At 36.9% G+C, this 25,637-nt stretch overlaps 1 protein-coding gene across 1 annotated transcript in view; it reads left to right on the forward strand.

Annotated features, from left to right (window-relative positions):
• TSPAN4 (tetraspanin 4) overlaps nt 1–25,637 on the forward strand; it is an 81,602-nt gene that overhangs the window by 11,554 nt on the left and 44,411 nt on the right. The window contains 1 exon segment of the mRNA XM_015821206.1: nt 8,877–8,951. Coding sequence (XP_015676692.1) covers nt 8,877–8,951 — 75 coding nt within the window.

Below are 25,637 nucleotides of genomic sequence, written 5' to 3' on the forward strand. Positions count from 1 at the left end.
GCGGGCCTGGCCTAGGGAGGATTTTAAATCGGGTTTATTTTAAGAAAAATTTTAAACAGCACAACTTTAAATATTTGGTTTTAATTGGTTTTATTTGGTGGGGATTGTAAATACGTTTCTGTTTTAAATATGTTGTGAGCCGCCCTGAGTCCCGTTGGGAGAAGGGCGGGATATAAATCAAAATAAATAAATAAATAAATAAATAAATAAGGGAGGTAAGGCACCCACCGGAAAAGGGGAAAAAATGGCGGACAAAAAAATGGCGGACAGCCTTGCTTGGCGACCCCCGTGAAATGGTCGATCGACCCCAAATGGGGTCGCGACCCATAGGTTGAGAACCGCTGCTGTAGAGAAAGACACACTAGAATGTCACTACCCTGTATATCAAAGAGAACATACTGGAACTATCAAAGGAAGCAGAAGTTTACAAAGAATCATTCAAGATGATTCTTAAATAAAAGGGTATATTGTCACATTGTGCTATGGACATGTTGTTTGGGGTAGTCTTCAGATGGAACTGAAATGTTACCAAAAAGCATTAACTTTAATAACGACTTTAATCACCCTCTGTTAGACTGGGAAATTATATGTTCTAGACATGACTGAAACACAATATTTACATCCTCTACATGAATGTGCCTTGGAACTCCTAGTTAAGGAGCTTACTATCTAAGCCCCTCAAAAGCCATGTTCGAAGGAAAAGATAAAACAATAGAAGGTAAAGCACGAACAGTGGGCAGATATAGGCATTGGCTGGCATTCATGATGCCAGGGCTTTCATTTTCTGAATATGTTTGTGAGAGAAATTGATTGGTGATGGGAAGTGAATAGATTATGGCTGCATGCAGAGGAGCATTCAAATTCAAATTGAGAAAGAAGAGGATAAACAGGAGACACCGTGCATTGAAATAAGACAGTGGTCCCCAACCTTTCTGGCTATATGTTACCATTACTATCTAACTATAGTTAGCGTCAGTGTGTTTTCAAAAATTAAATAAACATTCCCAATAGAAAAGGGGCAGAGTTTAGGATTTAGAAATCTTTCTTCTCCTGAATCCTAAGCAACCTTATTCAGATACCATCTTAGCTACCAGAAACTTCTAAGGTGAAATATATATCACTGCAAAGCAAGATTAATCATCTTTGTGAGGTTCTGTATAAATGCTTTCAATTGGGATTGTGTTGTCTCAGGTCATAAATCGTCTTCTATCGGTTGCCTGCAACCCCCAGAAGCCATAGGAAAGCTCATTTTTATTCTCTTTATTTTTAGCACTTCAGCTGGGAAGCTTACTTAACTGTGCTATTCCATGTGCTGTACAATCTTGATTTTCCTTTTATTCCTTCCATTTAATCATAGAACCTGGTATACAATTTGGCTGGCTTATTGAACTTGTGTATTTCAGGTCAGATAAAACAGAAATAATGAATCTTCTAAATATGGTTGTCAGAAAATAATACAGAAAAGTAGCTGCATTTATAGTTTGGGTCTGAATGATTTAATATCTATTATACTGATGTATGCCAATCTGGACTGTTATCATGAATGTGGTAGCAGAAGTATTTCTCATCCTTTCTACTTGAGCTCCTTTAAAGTGGAAATGAGCAAAGTTACAAGCTCAGAATCCTATCCAGGCAATTTATAATTTCATTTTTTGAATGTNAATGTATAAAAGGAAAAATTAAGGACATATATATTTTCCAAATTTCATTCCCAACTTATTTGATCTCTCCCCCCAAAATAAAAATAAATATTATGGCTGCCTTGAGTAGTGTAACCTTAGAGTCAGCCTAAGATTTGACTATTAGATCCACTTGTAATAAGTTTTCAAATCCTTTGGAACATCTAACATCAAATGCTCTGTGATGTATTGTCATAAAAAACTTTCTCCAATATCAGTGGTAACTTCTGATGGAAAAAGTAATTTCCTGTGTTGTACACAGATCGTAAGTATAATAGATTTGAATCAGAAAAAAGTATTTGATACATGAAAAGTCAATTATACATCAGCTTTCAGTCTGCGTTGACCTAATATATCAGTGCTTTCCATCTTCTGAAATTATTTGCTATCTAATTTGGAGATTGTCAGTTTGAATATGTTTGGCAGGATCAGTTAGATACAAACACTGTGCTCAGCATTTGAAAACTGGGATCAAAGACCTTCAGAAGCTGGTAGCGTTACTATCAACCATACCAAACTAAAAATAACATGGCTGTCCACATTTATAGTTGCAGTCTCCTTGTCTTACTCCTTGATTTAGTATAAAAAGCTCAGCCATAAATTATACACTACACATAATCAAAAGGATAATACAGAAAGTAAAATGAAATCCTTAAATGAGTAAATGAAATGAATACCTGTATCAGTGTTTCTCAACCTTGACAATTTTAAGGCATGTGGACTTCAACTCCCAGAATTCCACAGCCAGCAATGCTGGCTGTGGAATTCTGGGAGTTGAAGTCCACATGCCTTAAAATTGTCAAGGTTGAGAAACACTGTGATCTATATCACCCCTGACAATTATCTTTTCCTCCCCCTGAAGACCAATAGTTACAAGCAGAACTTAGTACAGTTTCTGTAGATAGATCTGGTAGGAAAAAAAAAGAAGATGCTGCTCTCATGTGACCTGTCAAGGCAATTGGATGATAGAGAAATGATTACAACTATGTGCCGATTTAGATTCAATCGGGTGATGTATTGCTGCTAGCCAGAGAATATTCTGCCCATTAAACTTAGTAGAATACAGTAGAAGATAAACCTTAATTTAAGCCTCTTAATAATAAGAACTGGAGAAGATCACAATTGGGGTAGTGGCATGGTTTTCATTCTAGCTTGTTTGACCTTTATTTTATTATGGAAAAGGTGCTGGTTGGAAGTTTGAGCTTTCATTCATCAAATTATGTTTTTTAGCCATTGAAATTTTACAGGCTTGGGAGTTAAAACATATTATTTCTTTAATTTATTAAAATATAACTCATTTCCATTTGTCATTTATAGCAACATGTAAAATCGTAAATATTATATAAAATATTGTTTAAAATCAAAACGTAAAATCCTATCACATTATCCCATCCAATTGCACTTGGCCAATAAATAAATATTTCTATTCTATTCTATTCTATTCTATTCTATTCTATTCTATTCTATTCTATTCTATTCTATTCTATTCTATTCTATTCCTGTAATATCATTGTCTCTTTGTTTCTTAAACTTATTTGCCTCTCATCTCATCTTTCAACGTCTTTCTGGGCAGTTTACAACATAAAAACATTAAAATCATTAGAAATAAATGTTACCCAATAAAATGGCAATATAATCAAAGTAAAATCACGGTCACAAGATTGGAAAGGAGGTGGGGAGTTGGACGTGTAAGGGCAGGGAGATGGGATTAATTCTTAATTAATCAATCACCTCCAGTGTGATACTCCCCCATGGGCGCCCCAAGCCATCTGGCAGAACCAAGTCTTCAGCCTCTTGCAAAAGATCAGAAGGTGGGAGCCAATCTCACCCCAGGTTAAGAGCCACGGCAGAGAAGGCCCTTCTCCTGGATCCCGCCAGCCAAAATTCCTTGACTGATAATAATCCCTAATATCCTTTTTTTTCTTGCTGGAGATGACATGAATATAATATAATATTGAGAGGGACAGATAAGATAAGAAATGCAAGGTAAACATTTTCTAGATTCTTATAATGCACTATTACAAACATGCTCCTATATATCCACTTGTAATCTTTATGGAACATTTCATTATTCTTTTATCATTATTCCGTTGTGTACATTATTTTAATCTAGTCACATTCATTTAATCAGCTTTATGTGTCGCTTTTATTTTGTACAGATCCCAAAGCAAAACCAGAACAATAAAAAAATAGAGATAACACAAAACTGCGTACAATATCAGCATAATTCAAAACATCTGCAGCACACACACATGAATACACGTATTCCCTCACAAGGGCTTGCAGTTCACAAAGGAAAATCCTCTGCTGAGATTTCAAGACATTTGGTGCAATAAATTAGTTATTGCCTTCTGAATGGTTCTGAATGGCAATACAATGCATTGTAACCTGCTCAGTTTTCTCTTTTGTTTGAGAAGACCTTGGCAAATAAGAACATTTGCTTTAGAAAGTTAATTTATAGCCACAATTTATGCATGCTTATTTAGAAATAAATCCCACAATGTCCTTTGAGAATTACTTTCAGATTAACGATTTACAGAGTTTTTTTAAAAAAAAATCCAATTTTTGAGCATTGTTCCAAGCTTACGAATATCAGTTTCTTATTAACTCCCCCATTCCTTTCCTTTGGCCCTCAGCAGCAATCCTGCCTTCCTAAACACAAGGAGTTTCTTGTTATAATATTAGGAATGCAGTGTAAACATTAATTAATTAATTACTCAATCAGTTAATATGCCACCCATCTCAGCAAGTCAATAGATTAATAGATATAATCAAATGCACTGTGAATCTGTTAGATAAAGAGTTAATCCAGTGCTGGATTGACTTCGGTTCTAGCAATTTATGCATATGGAGAAAATTTCATATGCAGCTGATTGTATTTTGTCCCCTCTAGCAACTGGCACAGTTGAATCAGTAAGCTATTTTTCAGCCAACTTCATCATCAAAGTAAACATCTTTGTATATTTGTATCTTTAATTATTTCTGTCCATGTTGGTAGTTTTCTCACAATAGTTGCAAGCACAGTGCAAATATTACTAGTCAAAAATGTGGACACAAAGGAGACATAAAATAGTCCAGCAGACCAATTCCTTCCTTCCAGCGTTGCATGCAGAAAAAATTTCTGCATGCAAAATTTCATCCTGAGCATCTCCATGTATGACTTGAAAAGTTTGTATTCAGCAGCCTGGGAGAGTTGCTGCCAGCCAATGAGAATAATGCTAAGCTAGATGCACAAGGGGCATATTCTTATGCAGAATTCTGCAACACTAGATCCTTTCCCTAGTAAATCTATGCAGTTATAAAACATAGGAGGAAAAATGTTTCAACTGAAGAGTCATTTCACTGAAGTCCATGGAAATTGCTTCCCAATAAGCTTGAAGAATAAGAATGCAAATTAATAATGCATTTCTTTTGGTGATGGATTTGGTAGTCTATGTTGAATGGATCCAGTTAAAGTAAAGCTGGTGAAAGCACGCTATTTTAAATCAGATCTAGTCAAATCCATCTGGTTAAACCTGATCAACTCATGGTAAATCAGGACAGATGAAGACAGCAATCAGTTTCTTGGATTAGACTTGGTGGGTTGAGGGATGCAAGTTCCAAACGTGTTAGCTGAATTTAAAAAAAAGATGCTTCAGTGCAGCATTGTAGTTAAGTGAGGCCTTAAAAAGAAATGTTTTTTTTCTTTCCAATAGAAGTATTCCAGTATTTTTTTTTTATGGAAATAAAGCGACTTGCTTATCAGGAATGAGCCAAAATATTAGGGACTTGGACTGAAGAAAGTGTTCCCAGCAGAACTGTGGTGGGCTGAGGGTAGACTGTGAGATATACAGGATGAGCAGGAGTAAGGGAGATCCAAATATGGAATTCCTTCAGATTCTTTAAAGCTAAATTGAGAATCTGATTATCTCACCTTTGCTCATAACTTCCTCTGTTGCTAAATGGAAGGGGGGGGGAATCTATTCATTTTGTTATCCCTGTATTACTTGAATTGCCTAAGGGAGAAATTAAAGCTGTAAATAACAGAGAGCCGTTCTCCCATACTATTTCCTTATTCCATATTGTCAGGCGCGAAAGACCAGGTCTACACGTGAATATCCAATTAAATTGACTTATTGCTAAACAGCCTATGCACAGGAATCTTCTCAACCAATAGTTAGCACCTGCTTGAAGTTAGATAAGGGTCCACAGAATTCAGGAGAGGTTGGACTTAATCCAGTTATTTCTACATAAGGATTCTAGGTTCATCTCTCTTTTGACTCTGTCCCCAGGTTCTGCCACTCCTTCTCCTACAATATATCCTACTGTGATGGATTTACCTATTCTGTGCATTGCATTTTCGGTCTAATTTTAGTAAACAAATCTATGGGGGGAGAGGAGGAAGACGAGGAGAGAGAAAATTGCATATCACACATGTGGCACACAAAATAGTGAGACCCAGCATGGTGCAGTGATTAATGTTGTTATCGAAGCAGGGCAGTCCAGGTTCAAGTCAACTCTCATTCATGAAATTCATCTTACAGACTATGCTACTTTTTGGGCGAGATGAGGGCAGGTGACAGACAGAGAAACCAAACCAGGCTGCCCTGGTAAGGAAGGGATTTTTGGAACTTTCAGATGACAAATAGATATTGCCCAGCCCACATTTACATTAAAAGATAATATACATTTTTTTTTAGAAAAACCCAACTCTGCACTTACTATTAAATATTTAAAGCACTAAGCAGTCATATTCAAGCTAACCAAATAAATTTGTAAAAGCTGTTAGCAGCCTAAACATAAATGAGAAAAACCTATTTTCTTAATAAAGCTCAATTCAGCTTGTTGATTGTTGTTACTTGTTGGCCTTAACCCTTCAGAGTGAAAACTAATCTTAATACTTTAAATGGAATCTAGAAGCAAATAGGCAACTGGTGATCTGCAAATGTCACATTTAAGGGATTATTGGTCCCTATTAGCAACCGGGGGTGTCACATTCTGTTCTACTTCATCACCATCTATTATCACTGCTGTTTAAACTTATTTTGTCTTTTATTCTGGAAGTCAGTTTTGGCCATATTGCCATAGAAATAATCCAGCTTGCGTCTACTTTTAAAGCATTTTAGAAAGGCTTTGAAACAAACAGGAAGGAGGATTTTGCTCAACTCCATGAAATCATTTAGAGATGGGATGGGATTCCGTTGCAGAACTACAATTTCTACCATTGCTCATTCTTGGCTGGGGAATGCTGGAAGTTGTAAGTCAACAAATATTAACAAGCCATTAATTTTCTACCACTGTTGAACTCACCAGGAAGTAAAAAGCTACAATGAAACTGATTTCAAGGTGCATATGATTTATAAAATAGAGATATGATGTGTAAACATGTAAACGGATTCAATAGTTCATTATTGTGAAGCCAAAGGATTACCGTATGCAATTCTTACAGAGAACTAAAATATTAGCAATTATAACCTCTTCTTAATTGAATCTTAAACTTATTAAAACAAAAAATCCCTATGTAATACAAAACTGTGTGTGTGTGTTAGGTCTCAAGATAATTTCAAATAAAACTCCCCTCTGTTTCTCTTTTTTTCCCATCCTTACAGTCATTTTGTCCTATTGCTGTGTCTGTATTCATCACTTTTCAGTACACATTTCACTTAATGTATACATTTTTTTCTAAAATTCATTTTTTTGTATATTTTGTTATTTCCTCCAATATAAATCCACTTTTGTGCTAATTTTCTGTAATGGGTACATTTTCCTGTGTAAATTTTGAATGGAAAATGGTATTCCAAAATTAGGAATAGTACAAATATAAATCTCTTATTGTTTTCTGGTTAACATATATATTTGGTAATTATGTATTTATATGCCTGGATAATATGAATTAGTTCATTTTTAATGATCTAAACAATATTCTCCCCATTCATATATACTGTACAGTTGTTTGTATCTTTTCGTTGACTTCTTTTGTTAATAAATCCCACCTTCTACAAAGCCGAGTGGTGTAAAAACAGAAGCAAGGGTGCTTAATTCTTTCTTAATGTATTTTGTCACTAAGTGCCATCCTGTTGCTGTTTCTTGAAATACCTTTTTCCTTGGAGGGGAAAAAGAACAACATGTATAGTGATTTTAAGCAGAAAACTTGCTGGAGGCAAAAGTATTATGTGTGTTGCAGAATTGTTAGTGGAAAGGAAAAATATAAATTCAATAAATAAAGGAAATTCTTTTGTGTTAGAAAAATACTTGGCTCATGCATTTAGCTCAAAGTCATCTGAAACTGTTTTTCATTCCCCCCCCCCCAAAAAGCAAAATAAAACAAATCAGCAGAATGATACGCATAGCTAGTTTTTAATATCTGATCTTGTCTCTAGATTAATTATCATTATAGTTTTAGGCTTATTTCAATATCAGATGCATATTTTAAATTATCTTATGTATAGGGAGTTTACACCATGTGTCTTTGGTTGCGTATTTGTTATCTTAGAAATTATCTAAGGTAATTTGAAGAGCTATGGTGGCGCAGTGGTTAGAAAGCAGTATTGCAGGCTAACTCTGCTCACAGCGTAGAGTTTGATCCTGACCGGCTCAAAGTTAACTCATCCTTTTATTCTTCTGAGGTCGGTAAAATGAGGACCCATTTGTTGGGGGCAATATACTGACTCTGTAAACTGCTTAGAGAGTGCTGTAAAGTCTAAGTCTAAGTATTCAATATTAGCAGCGTTGACACTAAGTGCTATTGCTATTACTAATCAGTATGGCTGCCATGCTTGCTGGGAACTCTGGGGATTATAGGAAATCAGGAGGAAACCCACTAGATAGGGGAATGTTGATCCGCATCTAGATAAACTCATCCTAGTTCTCACTGAAGTTATTGAGGTGCACCGTTTCAGTCTACAGGTAAGGATCAAATCACTGGATGCTACTGTTTTTAAAAGTGTTCTCTCCACTTACATTATGATGTGGCAAGAGGAAAAGCTGTACTCTAGCCTTTCTCTTTGGCATGCTAGTTTTCCTGTGTGGAAGAACATCCAAGAAGTGGATTCTCCGCCTGCATTTAAAGTGGTACTACCCAGATGCAGGTTTTTCTCCCCAACCAAAGCTAGCCATATGCCCAGTCCTTTTGTATATGGATTTGTGTGTTGCTCAGTGTCACCAGATTTTGATGTTTCTGGACTTTTGTCTCTCTCCCGCTCCCTCTTCTCTTGACAGTTTTTTATCATGCTGTTAATTATATTTGTGCTGGAGCTGACGGTGGTGATTCTGTTCTTTGTCTACACCGACAAGGTATGTCAAGAGAATTTTTTTTCACTGTCTTCTGCCCCTTTCAGCGAATGCTTCTCCCTTCATCAGTAAGTCATGAAGCCTTTCCCTTGGCATGCAGGTCATGTTTTCCCAGACTCTACCACATCTCTGCCTTTCAGGAATCATGTTCTCTGAATGCCTAAATATTTAATGCTCTGGGCTCCCTCTTCCTTTTCCCCCTCTTTCGAGCTTGCTTCCCTTTCAAGGTCAAGCACATTGACAACACAGCCACTATTTAAATATGGAGCAGTTTAATGAGGAAAAACTGATGAAAACTCATGCACTAAAAGCAGATAAAAATCATCACATTAAGAAGTTCATTATGAGAAACAAATGTGCTGAAAATCCCAAATTGGCCATAAGGAAACCAGCTTTGAGGGCTGCACAATCTCAGCTAAGGAATTGTGGAATTACAGTCTTCACGTGTTGCAGAGGTGGCAAGATGGTGTAGATCTAAAATTAAGAAATATAAAGTGAATGAATTAGATGTGATAATGCACAAATAAAGCTTGACAATGTAAAAAAAAGTTACCTGGTAGTGCTGATAATACTTGCTACCATTCAACAGAGAAGTCTGCTCTGATGGCATGCCTGAGAAGAGGAATGCCACCGTGTTCCTTAAACTGCTCCTATTTATGGAGCCAAAAAGCAGAGTTTTCCAGAACTGTCACAGTACGTCTTAACCACAATTTCCTTCCCTAGGTGTTTCTTTTTAAGCCATCTGCTCTTTCCTTCCACTTCCCTTTCCCAGCCCAAGCGTAGAAACTAAAATTCCCCCCTTTCTTCCCTACCTTTTGGCACTACTTGCCCAAATCAAAGATTCAGTTCCACATCTCATAACAAGCTTCAAAAGAAGCAGTTTACATTAAGAGACAAAAGGAAATAGGCTATCGTCTATCTTTTATCTTGTGAGCGATAGGATAATGTTTAAATTTCATGTGTTGATATTTTTTATCCCTCTTCTTTAAGCAGCCAGTTTAGTTTGGAAAATATTGATGATTCTGTCCTCCCCATTCGAAATTGATAATTTTGCTGCTGAAATTCAATGTCAGTTATGAGAAAGCCAGAATTGTTTGTTACAATACATTACCCTGATATCTTTTAAGATAATGGGAAATAATGTTCCAAAAAATTAACTTTGTACCAACAGGAAATACTAAATCAACTTGTATGGAAGATAATTTATGTTGTCGGTAATTGTTTTAACTTCGTCTGTTCTGAAGGCTTATGAATAAATTGCAGCCCCTTAAGAAGAGAAACGTATCCCAAAAGTGATTTCCAAAAGTCAACTGGATTTTCTTTGTTTTTTTTTCTTTGAAGACATTTTCACTTCTCATCCAAAGAAACTTCTTCAGTTCTGACTGAATGGTGGGGAGAAGGGCCCAAGGACCTAAATATTTTAACATTTCTCAGTTTTAATTTCTACTACATTACCTATTGGTAGATATAACCCACATAAACTTTGGGTTCTTTGGGGTCCTCAGTCATTTTAAGAATGTAAAGGGGTTCTGAGGCCAAAATGTTTGTGAACCATTGGTCTATAGGACATTTGATGGCATGAAACAAAGACTATCACAATGTAGATTGTTGCCCCATTGGTAGAAAGGAGGATAGGCAGAGGTGCTTAACCAGATCAGCCACACACTATAAATAATTTACAACTATTTTGTAATATGAAGTTGTTTAAATGTATTTAGAACTTTTTTCTCTATATGAGTTGATGGTGAATTTTTGTATTCTCCTTTTTGCATTCTCCGCTAAGAATAAAATAAGTTCTTGAAGCTACAGGAAAAAAACCTTATCCACTTAGACCAATATTTTCTTTTTTATTGGATAACTTTTCTGAGTTATATATTTGTTACTTTGAAAGTAAGAAGTTGAGTTTTACACTTAATCAGATCAGTGTCCAGCTGTAGTTGCTATTCTCTCACAGTGCTCAGTTCTTTTGAGTCACGGTACTTCTCTTGTACAAGAAATCCATTAACTGGAATGAAGATGGGGCTTCATGCATTCACCATGTGCATGCTACCTCTGCTCTAATGATAAAAATAATTAATATTTCTCTAGATCACTGCATTCAATTTGATTATTTTCCAGAGCTTTCCCTTATTTTTATGGACAAAATAAGTTTTCATCCTGCCTCAGAAAGCAGTAGTCAACTTGAAATATTGAAGAAAATTGAGTATTTGATTTTCCATAATCCTCACAAAGTTTAATTTGACTTCATTTAGATGGCACTGAGAAAGGTTGTGCCTTTATTGTTTTTTTCCACTGTCTTCTTTAAATCTTCCATATTCCTTATTTGTGAAACAGAGCCCTACCCAATTCCAAGGAAGCTCCTCTCGTCTCCTCCCTTCCCCTCCCTTCCCCTCCCCTCCCCTCCTCTCCTCTCCCTTCCCCTCCCCTCCATGGGTCAACATTGTTTAACCATCCTTTGCCATCTCCAAGTTGCTCCCTAAATATTCAAATTGTGCTGCTGGTCAAATTAAAGGTTATCTGCCTGATTCAATTGTTTCTTGATACCCCCATTTCTATTTCTCTCCATCTTCTTAATTTTCACCCATCATTGCTGGCTTTCTTGAGGGCTGAGTGAAGGTCTGCGAGGTGAAGATATACTTTGTTGGAGGTATACTGGGTGTACAAATAGTCCTTGACTTATGACCATTCATTTAATAAGTGTTCAGAGTTATGGTGCTGAAAAAAGTGACTTATGACCAGTCCTCAAATTTATGACCATCACAACATCCCCATGGTCACATGATCAAAATTTGGGCACTTGGCAACCTGCAATGTATTTATGACAATTGCAGTGTCCTGGGATCACGTGTTCAGCATTTGCAACCTTCCGAGGGGGCTTCCAACAAAGAAAGTCAATGGGGGAAGTCAGATTTGCATAATAATAATGACAACAACAACAACCATAATAACAATAATAATAATAATAATCCACATCTGCCTATCCCAGGTCCTTGGTAAGGACTCGATAGGTAGACAAAAATGTCAAATCCAGTCTGAACATCTGGCTGACTGTGCAATGAATAATAATAATAACAATAATAACAATAATAATAAAGTTGGAACGGACATTGGAAGTCATTTAGTCCAACCCCCTGCTCAGGCAGGAAACCCTATACCATTTGAGACAAATGGCTGTCCAGTCTCTTCTTAAAAACTTCCAGTGTTGGAGCATTCACAGCTTCTGGAGGCAGGTTGTTCCACTGATTAATGACTGTGTTGATTCATTTAATGACCACAGCAAATTAGGTTGTAAAATCCGGCACAACTCCCTTACTGACCGCATCATTTAGTGATGGAGGTTCTGATCCCAGTTGTGGTCAAAGACTACCTCAATAGCATAGATGATGTAGTCCTCTCAGCCCACTCAGCATGGCAGATAGGGGAAACTGGAATCTAGCCCAGTTCTAACTGGAGGGTGATAAATTCTCTGCCCTGCTATAAATGCATTGTTCTTCCACAAAGAGGAATGTGCATGTTATTTTAAGATAACTACGTCAGACTTGCCTGAGGGCAAGTGTGAGTACTATATTTTCAGAGTAACAATGCTTTTAGAAATACATAATTTCAAATATTAACTCTCTAAATAATACACTAGTAATAACTTATTCCGCCCTTCCACTTTTAACATCTGTGTTTATATTTTCATTATGAAAGTTTTCCCAAAGGCAATAATAAAGACCAGATTTACTTGCTTTCGCAACATTGTTTATCATTCTCTAATAGATAGGTTTATTCAGATTTTTCCCTTTCTTTGTTTGATTTATACAAAGAACTTTGGTGCTGCAAACGGGGAATCATAATTCTAGGATTAAAGAAACATACTCAACAAAAGGTCAAAAGTAATTGGAAAGTAGCTGTATTATGAGGATTATACATATTATTGGACCCAAGTTGTGGTTTCAGAATTTAAAAGGTGCAAATAATCTTAGTAGATTGGAAGTCCAATAAAGGATTAGAACAGAATAAAATATTGTCTTGGCAAATCAGGATAATATAAAAAAATGGTAGAGAGGTAGTTGATAAGAAAGGGTTGGAAGTTTGGCTCCTGCCACTCATCCCTGGCAAATGCCTCCTTCCTTAGGCTTCTGGGTTTACTGTTAGATTTCATATAGCAGCAGATTTAGAAGTTGGACAAATAATCCAGTATTAATTACTAGCAATAAGAATTACAGAAAGGGGGGGAAAATACAGAACTCCATGTAAGTGCAATTGGATTAGATAAGAGGGTATTCTAAAGGGTTAGCACCAGTTAAAGTAACATAATATGATCCTCCTCTGCTCACGATTAAAATGGAACTTAAAGCATGGCGAAACTTTTCATTAACATGGCTTTGTAGGACTCAAGTTAAAAGGACCATTCTTCCTCAAATCCCGTTAATGTTTCAACAGTCCTGATTCTACTGCATACTACTTGGCTTTGTATATGTAAAGATGGTTTTTTTTTCATTTATGCACAATGATTAAGATCAATAATTACGGAAACTGTGCAATGTAAGCAAACTCTGATGGAAGTTTACTAAGCATACCAAATAGGAAATACGTTAATGCCATTCAAGTATTGCTCTTCCTGGAGAGGTTCTTTTCCCAGATGGGCAAAGTCACAGGGGGCTGAAGATGTCATTTTTAAAGAAGTTTGATTTTAGACATTAGCTTGAAGATTAGCCTGAGTTGACTGGAGCTAAATTATCTGCTAAAGTTGACGTAGTTGTAAGGCTTCTCTTCCTTTGCTTTCCTTCCTTGTCTTGTCTCAATTCCATCCAGTTTTATTTCTCTCTCTTTCCTTGATTCAACTGTGAAAACGATTGGTTGATATTTGTAGATAAGGAATCAGTTAATAAATATTTTTTTGTTCTGGCCAGCCATTATTTTGTAGTGTGGCTAGGTACGTTTCTATGTATACACCTACGTATCTTGAGATATATACATGTTTTGAGTATGCATTTGTTGAGGGATGGATGGTATTCAGCCAGAATCAGCAATCCTAGGTTGACAGATTAAGAAAGCATCATCTAGAAATTTTTGCTGGGTTTATAACATTTCTTGTTCACTCTTGGAAGGATTATCTTAATTTAAGGACTGTCTTCCTTTTGGAGAATATGGTAACAGGATCTATTCATATTATTAGTGAATAATAATGTTCAGTGAATATGAGTTGAGTTGCACTGAACTCTTTATTGGTTAGGATGACACTGTTCCTCTGATATTAAGAAATTAAAATCTTACAACCATAAAATATAAAAGATGGAAGGAATCTTGAGGATAATTTTATCCAACTCCCTGCCCAGTGCAGGTATCCACTACTATCACATCCCTGACAGATGATATTCAGCTTGAGCATAAATACCTGTGATGAGGAAGAGATGCTGCCTAGGGGAATGATCAGATAAGAATGGGGTGGGCTCACAGCTGCATAAAGGCAGAGAAAGATACTCAGAAAACATCCTTTCTTATCAGGCTGTAAAAAAAAAAAGACAATAGGAGATTTGCACTTTTAGACTTGCAAGATTCTGTTAATGTAGCCTTACAATAAAGTACAATTAACTCATCTGGTCATATTTCCTGACCATATCTCAGGTGAGATGCAATCACCAACTGCCAAGGCAGCTGAACAGCTCTTACTGTAAGAAACTTTTTCCTGATATCTAAGTAAAACTTGCTCCTGTATAAATTAAATCTATTTGTTTCTTATTTTTGGGAACAACACTGAGCAAGTCTAACCCTGTCTTTACAAAATAATCTTTCATGTACTTGAGGAGAGCTATCATATTTCCTACAGCTTTCACTAGGTTGTGTTTTTTTTAATTATGTGTTGGATTTGTATCTGAGCTTTTACTAAAGACCCCAAGGCAGTGTACATAGTGCTCTCTTGACTCATTTTCCCCCTCAACAGCAACTCTTGAGGTAGGTTAGACTGAATGACAGTAATTGGCTGAAAGTCAGCCAGTGACCTTCTGAGGCCGAGGATGTATTTAACCTGCGTCTCTCCATTGCCAGTTCAGTCCTTTAGCTTGTTAACCCATACTGGCGTTTAGAATATCTTCAATGTTCATCCTAAATCTATTCCTTCCAGACCCCTAATCCTTTTAGCTGCTTTCTTCTGGAAACCCTCCACTTTGTCAACATCCTTCTTAAAATGCAAAGCTCAGATGTGAACACACATTTCAGTATTCTAAAGCCAACACAGTATAGAGGACACATTGACTTACGTTGGTCTTGTCACTGTATTTTTGTTGTTGTGGCCTACAATTACACTGAGTGTGTGGCAGTTTTTCTCCTTTTGTGGCAAACTAAAACTGGAGGATTACTCATAGAACCTCATGAACAAGATCCAGGCCAAACACAGTCATACCACCCCCTCCTTTACATAATCCCACCAGATCTGAAGAGACTATTCCTGCCCTAAAACAAAGTCCTCTTAATCTTGCCAGGCAGGAAGACACACCCGAATGCAACAAACAAAAGACAGCAGCAGGTCCTGCAAAACAAATGCCCAGCAACAGGTCCTGCAACAATTTAGCTGGGTGGGAAACTGCAGACATTCCATTCTAATTTCCTAATGTTCCACTGTTTGTTAACATGGCAACAACATGTTCCCTCTTTTGAAAAGGTGCAGTGCTTTTCCCTCTCATTTACATGTCATAAAAAAACCCACCACCATCCCTTCCATGGTCATAGAAAGCCACCAGAGAATCAAAGTCTTAAAATTTCCCGCTCCCCAGGTCACAACTTCTTGTTTGTTCTTGTTCTTCTTTCTTCTTTGAACTTGAACCCAATAATCATTGCTTCCAATAAAAAAAGATCTTCCTCCTAAGTGCTGTGTTCCATTTCTTGCCTTCCAAATTTTCTCGTCTTTTTTTTAATCTAAAGCATCCTGTTAACTCATGTTCTATGTGTAATCCACCCAAACACCCAGATACCTTTTGCATGTACTGTTGCCTAGAATGATCTCTTCCATCTCCATGCATATTTTTGACTTTTCTCCCCCAAAAGATTGCATTTGTCTCTGTTGAAATTTATCATGCCGGCTTTTGTTCATTGGTCCAGCTTATCAAAATCTTTCAGAATCTTAATACTGTTCTGTAAGGTGTTTGCTATCGTCCCATCTACTGTATGTGTTCTTTGCAAATCCCGTTGTCCCAAGTTATAAATAAATATGGTGGACAGCAGGGAGCCTAAAACAGTGCCCTGTAGTGTGACCCTTGCCACTTACTTCCATCTTGAGGCACTGGCATACACTTGTGTACAACTGTTTAACTAGTTCTGCAGCCATTTAATGGTAGCATAATCCTGCCTATATTTTTCCATCTTGTCTACTAGGTTTTTATAGAAAATTTATCAAATGTTTTGCTGAAGATTAATGTTTACCACATTACCATGCCAAGTAGAAAGTCCACTTGCCTTTTGAAAAGCACTTTTGGGACACAAGATTCCAACCTGGTTTCAAATGAGTTAACTTCAAAATTCCTTCATCAGATCTTTAAACCTTACCAGTTTTGACACTAGCAACATTTGAACAAAGGTGCATATCTACTTTTTTAATAGTAAGGGAATCTGTTGAAGTTATATAAATTGAGGTCTGAACCCATTGATTTTCATTAGAACTCTTCGTGACATAGAATTTCTTAGATTGCAGTATACTTGATTGAAATGTCACAATAGAAATTGTAAGCTTTCTATTCTGCATTAGTGGACTTGCAGACAAATTGGTACATAATACATTTTTTAGTTCTTTATGCTGTCAATTTTTGAAGAAAAGGCAATTGAAACCCATCAATCTTAGAAAATGAATCCTTCAATCAATGTATGATCATTATCCCCTAAAACATATAACTTGGTCTAATGTAACAAATTGACCCAATTCCTATTGTTACCTGTCAGATTTATTGTGGCAAAACACTAGAAAATGAAAATACATCTTTGATTAGATCAGGATGGAAAACTGATCTGACTGAAAAATTAACACAAGAAAGTGTTGAAAAATCTTAAAATAAAGTATATTGTAGATTTACTTCCATCTAGTATACATTTACTATTGTATTAATAATGTTCATCCTAATATAATTCTTTGTACAAATATTATTGTACATATTGAAAAAGTATATTCAATATTTATAAATATAAATATGTTTATATTTGAATATTTAGTAACAATGTTTTAAATGCTTGTGTATTGCCTTAAGATTACATATGTGTGTATAATTATACTCGTAGTTTTATTTTTTGTTTATGTTTTTGGATCTATAGTTGCCTTTTTGTTTCATTCTTTAATAAAAAGAAAATGAATTTTATTAAGCTTCATGAGGTAAATTCTTTGACATATTCCTGTGGTCATGAAAATTAATTTTAATTTAATAACAGAAGGCGTTTGTATGAACCTAAGAAAGATCAGTTTTATTTCCCAAATGCATTAGGAGAAGTTTTATTTGATATTTCCACACATACAAAGCACAATAGCTTATGAAATGTTATTGAAGCATTAGAAGTGAGACTATCAAAAAGAAGGAAAGGTGCATGGGGAGAAAAATCAGGTACTACTTAAATACAAAAAAATAGAAATAGATTTATAATATGCATGAATATTTCTTCTGGAATATATTTCTTTGGAAGTTCATAGGATATTCATATTAAAAACATTAGTAAAATAAAGCATTAATGTATTTAAAAGGCAGATTTCAGGTCCATCTCAAATAGTCCAGTATCCCACTTATGAATGGCATACTTTTATAATTCACACACAGTAGCAGTGTCCAATTTTTATGTTTGTTAAAGTTCTTAGAGGATGATACAATCTTGAAATTTTAAAAATTGGACACATAGACTTTTTAGAAGTTGAATTGACTTTTTTCCATGTTCATTTTGCAGCATATTTTACATTCTTATTTTTACATTCTATGTTGTAAAAGCTACTAATTTTCATTATGCTATTTTTCTCACTGAAACGATCAAGACAATTATCATAATCCACTGGAAACCTCTTATATACCATTCCCATCTCCCATTTAGAGCAAGGCAATGTAGCATTGCATCTTAGAAACTGACATGCATATTATATTAGTGCTTTATTAACTTCACTACTCCTAGTCTAATTATAAATACAATTCAGTGCTTGTTTCACTTTTAAAACCTTTAAGAACTTCAAGCCTTGGCATGTAAAGAACTGTCTCTTTCTTTTGATGAGAGGCTATTTTCTGACAACCCCTATCAGATAGGATATGGTTAAGTGGGCCTTTTAATTGTGAAATACAATTGGCAAGGTGATCCTTTAATGTGTTTCCAGCACCTAACCAAAAGTCTCCTGTTTCTCAGGCCTTCTGAATCATGTCACAAGTATGCCATGTTAGGGACTTGGGGATTCATTAAGTAAGTCCAGCATATATCAGAATCTTCTGGTGATGTTTCCTTCTCTATTTGAATTTATGTTGGAAAACATTGCTTTCTCTTTATACCCTCCTGGGCTAATCACGTAAGTGGTTAAAACATCTATTTTTCCTATCTCGCTCTCTCCCCTTACTGATACTGCCATAAAAAGATTAATGTACCACAAAAGCTGTAATTCATGATTCCCTGATTTCTGGGCTGCAGTGTGTTTAGCTTTAACTCGTGACGGTGATGTGTGTGTGCAGCAATCTCTAACCTCTAATTAGAGTTAATCAGGGGCGTTAATTATACTTTGCTGGCAATATCTTAGCTAGCTGAATATTGTTGCCTTGGATGTTCACCATGTTCTGTCTATCTTCTTTCTTGTCTGGTCTCATTTCATACTGTCCTGGAACTGTTTAGTGAACTTGGACATAACTAAAATTGCCTAAATCTTTCATTGTTCACTAGTCTTCTTGTTTTCTTCCACATCTCCAGCAACTCTGCAGCAAATTCTCTTTTCTGCCTGCACCTTTCCTCCTTTTAACTTCTTCTCCTCTCCCAAATTATATGCAACTATAATATCCTTAATTCACAATTTCCCAAGCTAGATTGGCAGCCTGTCCTTATTGTAGTACAAAAGGGAGTGTGTGTCTGGAATGTCACATGAAAGATTGGGAGACAATTTTTCTATTTTCTCCATATAGTCACAACCCTCCCAGAGAAGAGGGGGCACTGGACGCCTAGCCTAATGCATTTCCAGCAACAGGCACAGTCTTCATTCTCAGTCCTTGTCAATCATCTCACAGCATTTCTTGGTTTAACTTTATTATTCCTTTAATTTCTTTAACTTGCTTTCATTTTAACTGGTGCCTTAACTGTTGCATTTTACTGTTTTTAATTTCCCAAATTCTACTCTGCGAAATGTCCTAATAAACTTGTTGTAGGAAGATGATTAAGTAATCTAAATAATAATAATAATAATAATAATAATAATAATAATAATAATAATAATAATAATAATAATAATAATAATAATAAAGTTGGAAGGGACCTTGGAGGTCATCAAGTCCAACCCTCTGCTCAGGCAGGTAGCCCTATACCATTTCGGACAAATGGCTGTCCAGTCTCTTCTTAAAAACTTCCAGTGTTGGAGCATTCACCGCTTCTGGAGGCAGGTTGTTCCATTGGTTAATTGTTCTAACTGTCAGGAAGTTTTGACTAAGTAGTTAAAGGAAAGGAAATATAAAGAACGCAGTGCCCTGTATTTTCCCCATAAGCTGTCCCCAAATTTGTGTATTTGAAACAGTACGATGTAGTATCTAATAAGCCAGATATGATACAAATTAGTCAAGGGTTTAATCAGTGAAAGGCTGAAATGACAGTGATCTCAAGAGAACACACACACACATACACATCTCAGTGGCAAATACATGTTCATTGGAAAAACTGGGATGCAGCTATTCTGGAAAAAGTCTCATTCAGAATTGCTTTCTTAAATTATTTATAAATCCCCATATCATTATGTCTTAGAGAGGCTCATTCTAATACTTAGAGAAGCTAGTTCTTTTCAGAGATACTGCAAGTGTCTTTTGGTATCTTGAGGATTAATACAATTTTTATGCCATAAACTTGTGATTATGTAAGCTATTACCAGCCAGATTTTAACTGTAGCTGTAAGAAAGATTACAAGACTTTGCAGAATATTAGGGACCTATGGGCATTACAGATCTTTAGTGGCAATGTATTCCATTCCAGATGTTGCTTCTCAGAACTGTCCTTAGCTAATGAGCTCATTAAGTAGCTACCACCAAGCAATTGATAGCCCAACTCCTTCCTCAATGAGGTCTCATTTGTCATGGACTCCAACCCAGCTACTCATTCAGCTTTTTTGTGTGTGTGTGTGCCACTACTGCTATTCCAATTAGGCTTTTTCAAGACTCTGTTGTTGTACCTTATGATAATAAAGAACATTCGTGGAATCTCTGTCACACTTGTTCTTGTCCTGGCCTATCTTGAAATATTGGCATCAGTCTTGAAAGCCTGCCAATGTTATTGTGCCCCATCATATACTTAACAAAATCAAGATGGGGTTGTTTTGAATTTGTTTCTCACACACTTTCCTTTTTCTCAGGGCTAAGTTATCTTTATCAAAGCCCCCACCACCACTACTTGTTCATCCCTTCCCTATCCTGAAGGTCAGCTTTACATTCTGTTCTACTTACTTACTAATCTCCAGAGTGTTTCCCATTTTTGCAATTCTGACAGTTACATAAAGGAAAAATACTTTTTGTAGCCTACTGAGAAGAGAGAACAAGATGGTGCTGTGCCTTAGTTCCCCTCCCCCATTTAATCCTCCATCTGTAGAATTTAATTAATCCTCTATCTCTACTGAGAGCTATGGTTGGGGAGCGTGTCAGTGGTGGGATTCAGCCAGTTCGCACCACTTCAGCAGAACTGGTAGCTAATTTTTTGTTGCCCAGGCCCAGAATGGACTTCCGGAAGTGGCATCCACACGGAGAACCGGTTGTTCACATATTTGAATCCCACCACTGGAGTGTGTCCACTGCTATATGTATGGACATAGTTTAGGGGTAAACACACACAACCTTTTCCTCTGATAGAGACAAATAACCAGGAAGCTGCCCTTGTGGTACCCTTTAATTCTGTGAAATGGCAATGGCCATAGAAAAGTTCTATGGCAATGGCCATAGAAAAGTTATCACACCATATGAAGATTACATTAGTATACGTACAAACTTCAGCAGCACGTGGCATTTGTTACAAAATGCTTACACTTTTTCTCAATGTGGTGGAAGTATTTTTGTCAAAGAAGAGTAATGAGTTCTGTAGCTCAATTTGTACCTTGTAATCTTTTGATAATTGCAGGGATGCTGCAAAACTAGTTTGTGTGAGCCAGTTGTTAAAGGGGTTTGTTTGGGTGGTGGGATAGGGGAGATTTTCCATAGATTTCTTTTCCTGGGGGGTATCATTCTGGGTCCTGGCACTGAGCTTGTGCTCGTGATTCAAGTAGTTTGAGTATTAAGTCTATGTACCTGCCTCTGGTTGACAATCACATTTTCATACTGCTGGTTGCCAGTCAGATTATCATCAGAATCAGCCATGGCCTAATTAAGATAACATTCCTTGGCAATCCAGAGAGTGCATATAAAGCTTTAAGAACTGTGTAGCTGCATTTGAAGCTTGCCAACCTGGTGCTGTGCTCAGACTTCTTATAAGTAGAGCAGTCTGAGGAACTTTTGAGGTTTGGAAGATGATATTGGATATATCATAGCAAATCAACAAAGTTCCCCACATAGGTGCTAGGAGTAAGGAGACTGACTGATATGTGCCATTCTTTGTACTTTACAAGAGATAATCACAGAGAGGGGTTATTTTTAATGCATTAGGACATTCATTTATCTTGTAACTAATAATGTTCCTGAAATTCAAAACCATCTTTACAAGCTAAGTATACAAGCTTGCATTTGATTCATCGTATCTAAAAAAAACACCAAGACATTCCATAGAAGAATTTGAATACATATGGTCAACCTTCGATAAATCAGGTACTTAGGCTAGCTATATTCTAGGTATAGATATAGAATTTATTTTAGGATAATGTCTTAGACTTGATGCAGTCTGCATTGACTGGTGTAAATTATATTTTTTACTGAAATGTAAGTTATTCATAACATGTATTTGGTTTAATTTGGCTATTTTGGTCAGACTAATCTACCTTTATTCCTCTTTTTACCTGATGTAGTATGATAATTTTCCTCTAAGACATTGTAGGGCAACCTGTGTAGTCACCAGATGTTGCTGAAATTCTTTCATCATTTACCACTGGTCTGCCTGATAGATTTGCTGAGAGTTATTATTCAACAACATCTGGAAGGCCACAGGTTACCTATCTCTGCTGTACATCTTTAGGATAACATGCATGGTTCTTTCTCCAAGGAGAAAAATGCTATGAGACAGATTGGGCTAAGCAATACTTCTTCCTCCTTTTGATTTTACTGTGCATGCCACATAATAACAATAAAAACAATAGTAATACCAAAAACTAGTTTACATGGATTTTAGCAAATGCGGTGCTTTTTTTCTTAAAAAAAAAAAAAGGTGCCGGAACTCACACACGTCATACAACCCGCCTTGCCTACCCTACAAGGTTCCATCCAAAAAAGGTGCCGGAACTTCGTTCTGGGCGTTCTATGAGAAAAAAAGCCCTGAGCAAATGTATCACATCATTGTGCATTTTTATCTGTGCGGTTCCTCTCATATCCTCTTTCAAAATTAGGTAGTCAAGTCCAAGAGCAAGAAACAGCTTACCATGAAAACAATTTTTTGCAACCTATTGAAATAAATTCAATAACTGAGGCAGAATTCACCATCAGGATGATGGTGGTTACATAAAATGAAACCGAATGGTTAGGATTATTGAAACAGACAGCATGTTTTTATTCATTCCAAGGGCATTTTCGAAGTGTCACTGTACATTTAAGCCAACGTTATGTATTGACAATGAACTAACTCTTTAACAGTTTTGCATATACAAAACAGACTATAAAATGAATGCTCATGTTTTGGAGATATAAATGGACCCATGGAGAGTAACCAGCATCTCTCACTAGACAGCCTTCAGTGCAAATAATGTGCTCCAACTAACTACTTTAAAAAATCCAATTTGAAGCCAAGGTATTCCTTTATTTTAACTCAACAATAAAATTTACTATTTGCATTTTCCTTTTGTTCTTACTATTTTTAAAATTATGAGCAAAGTACTGTGTTGTAATTCAGCTCTCAGTCTAGGACTACACCACACAACTTCGATATTACTCTCTAACTAAAGCCCAAATTCATGACAATTCTTTGACTACCATGGAGTTATTCATCAGAAGGGTGTGGACTAGATGTCACCTGAATTACTCTTAAACCCCTGAAAAGGAAGGAAGAAGAATTTAGTTTCCTGCTGGCCTTTTTTTTAGTTCCTTCTTCAATAGACTTTTTGAGACAGTGCAGAACCTTATTTGGTTAGATATTGGCTTTTGTCTAGGTCACTTCCAAGATATACCATGAATAAAAATAGTTGCTGTGGGTGCTGTATGTCAAGGCTTTTCAACAAGTGGTACGGGTACCACCTGTGGTACATTGGCACCTGGCAGGTGGTACACGGCCATCCTAGAAAAGTGGTAGCGGGGGAGGGGAATGAGCTGAACGGTGGCAGCACTGCACAAGCCTGAGCGAGAGATGGCTGGAGCTGCAGGGCTGTCAGGGCTCAGTGGAAGCGCCAGGATCAGTACCAGGCTCCAGCTGGAGCTCAGCGCTGATCCTGGTGCTTCTGCTGAGCCCAGAAGAAGCACTGATCAGCTAGAATGTCGCAGCATCTCCAGGGTCTTGTGATTTACATTCAGATGCTTGGCAACTGATTCATATTTATGACGGTCACAGTGTCCCAGAGTCATGTGAAGTGACCAAAACCTGCTGCAACCACCCAGCAGATGGGGGGGAATAAAAACCAAACACCCCCCACCCCACCTCTGCTGCCAATCCTCAACAGAAATGCTCACAACAATGAAAACCTCGGACAGGAGGAAAAGCGCCGCCGGGCGGGCAGGCAGGTCTCTTGCTCGGCACTTTTTTCAGTGCCATTGTAACTTTGAACAGTCACTAAGCAAACTGTTGTAAGTCGAGGACTACCTGTACTTTATCACTTTTTTCCTTTTTTGGGGGGGGTCATCAAGTTTTTGACACCTTGCTAGGCGACTGGTGGTACTCGGATGTTGCCATATCCTAAAAGTGGTACAATGGGTGAAAAGATTGAAAAGCCTTGCTGTATGTGACTGTTAAAGGAGAATATTTATAATTCAGGGTTGAAATGAGGGGACCTTGCAATTTCATTACCCAAACTTGGTAACATCATCATGATGAAAGAAAACAACCAAGCTTAGAGAGCACCAAGGACTCGTCAAATCCTGGTAGTTTTCTCCTCAGATATAATCAATGTAATTGAAAGAATTGGTTAGACTATGCTCTTTTTAATTTTCATATTACCTTCCGGCCCGACTAATAAAAGTATTACAAATACACTACTCTTGCCAAACATGCTTGCCAGAAGAGGATCTAAGGTGTCTCTCTATTGTCTTAACCGTCTGCCCCTGCTCCAAGCTGTTAGATAATTAAATACCATATGGCATATACCTTCAGTCTGTCCTCTCCAAGAATGAAACTTCACCACATGTGCAGTTGAACTTGGTTGTACATGTTCAGGTTTTAGCAAATCTGGATGACAATTGCAGCAACTGATACCCTGGGCTATTCTGTTCCACATAGAAAATATGAACATATCTTTGATACAAACCAACAAAGGGAAATGCTAATTTGCTTACCTATCTTCTGTTATCTTATTTTTAAGATCATAATAGAATAACAGAGTTGGGAGGGACCCTGGAGGTCTTTTAGTCCAACTCCCTGCTCAGGCAGGAAACCCTATACCATTTCAGACAAATGGTTGTCCAATCTCTTCTTAAAAACTTCCAGTGTTGGAGCAAATTGTTCCATTGATTAATTATTCTAATTATCAGGAAATTTCCCCTTAGTTCTAGGTTGCTTCTCTCCTTGATTAGTTTCCATCTATTGCTTCTTATCCTGCCTTCAGGTGCTTTGGAGAATAACTTGACTCCCTCTTCTTTGTGGCAGCCACTTAGATATTGAAACACTGCTATCATGTCATCCCTAGTTCTTCTTTTCATTAACTTAGACATACCCAATTCCTGCAACTGTTCTTTGTATGTTTTAGCCTCCAGTCCCCTAATCATCTTTATTGCTTTTTTCTGCACTGTTTCTACAGTATCCATCTCTTTTATATCATGGTGACCAAAACTGGAGGTAATATTCCAAGTGTGATCTTACCAAGGCATTATAAAGTGGTATTAACACTTTATGTGATCTTGATTCTATCTCTCTGTTAATGCAGGCTAGCACTGCATTGGCTTTTTTGGTAGCTGCAGCATACTGCTGGGTAATATTTAAGTGATTGTCCACTAGGATTCCAAGATCCCCCTCATGTTGTTGTTGTTGTTAGTTGCGAAGTTGTGTCCAACCCATCGCGACCCCATGGACAATGTTCCTCCAGGCCTTCCTGTCCTCTACCATCTTCTGGAGTCCATTTAAGCTCACGCCTACTGCTTCAGTGACTCCATCCAGCCACCTCATTCTCTGTCGTCCCCTTCTTCTATTGCCCTCAATCTTTCCCAGCATTAGGCTCTTCTCCAGTGAGTCCTTCCTTCTCAT

The sequence above is a fragment of the Protobothrops mucrosquamatus genome, unplaced genomic scaffold (assembly GCF_001527695.2).
Source record: "Protobothrops mucrosquamatus isolate PMUCROS unplaced genomic scaffold, P.Mucros_1.0 scaffold_162, whole genome shotgun sequence".
In the NCBI taxonomy this organism is placed as follows: domain Eukaryota; kingdom Metazoa; phylum Chordata; class Lepidosauria; order Squamata; family Viperidae; genus Protobothrops; species Protobothrops mucrosquamatus.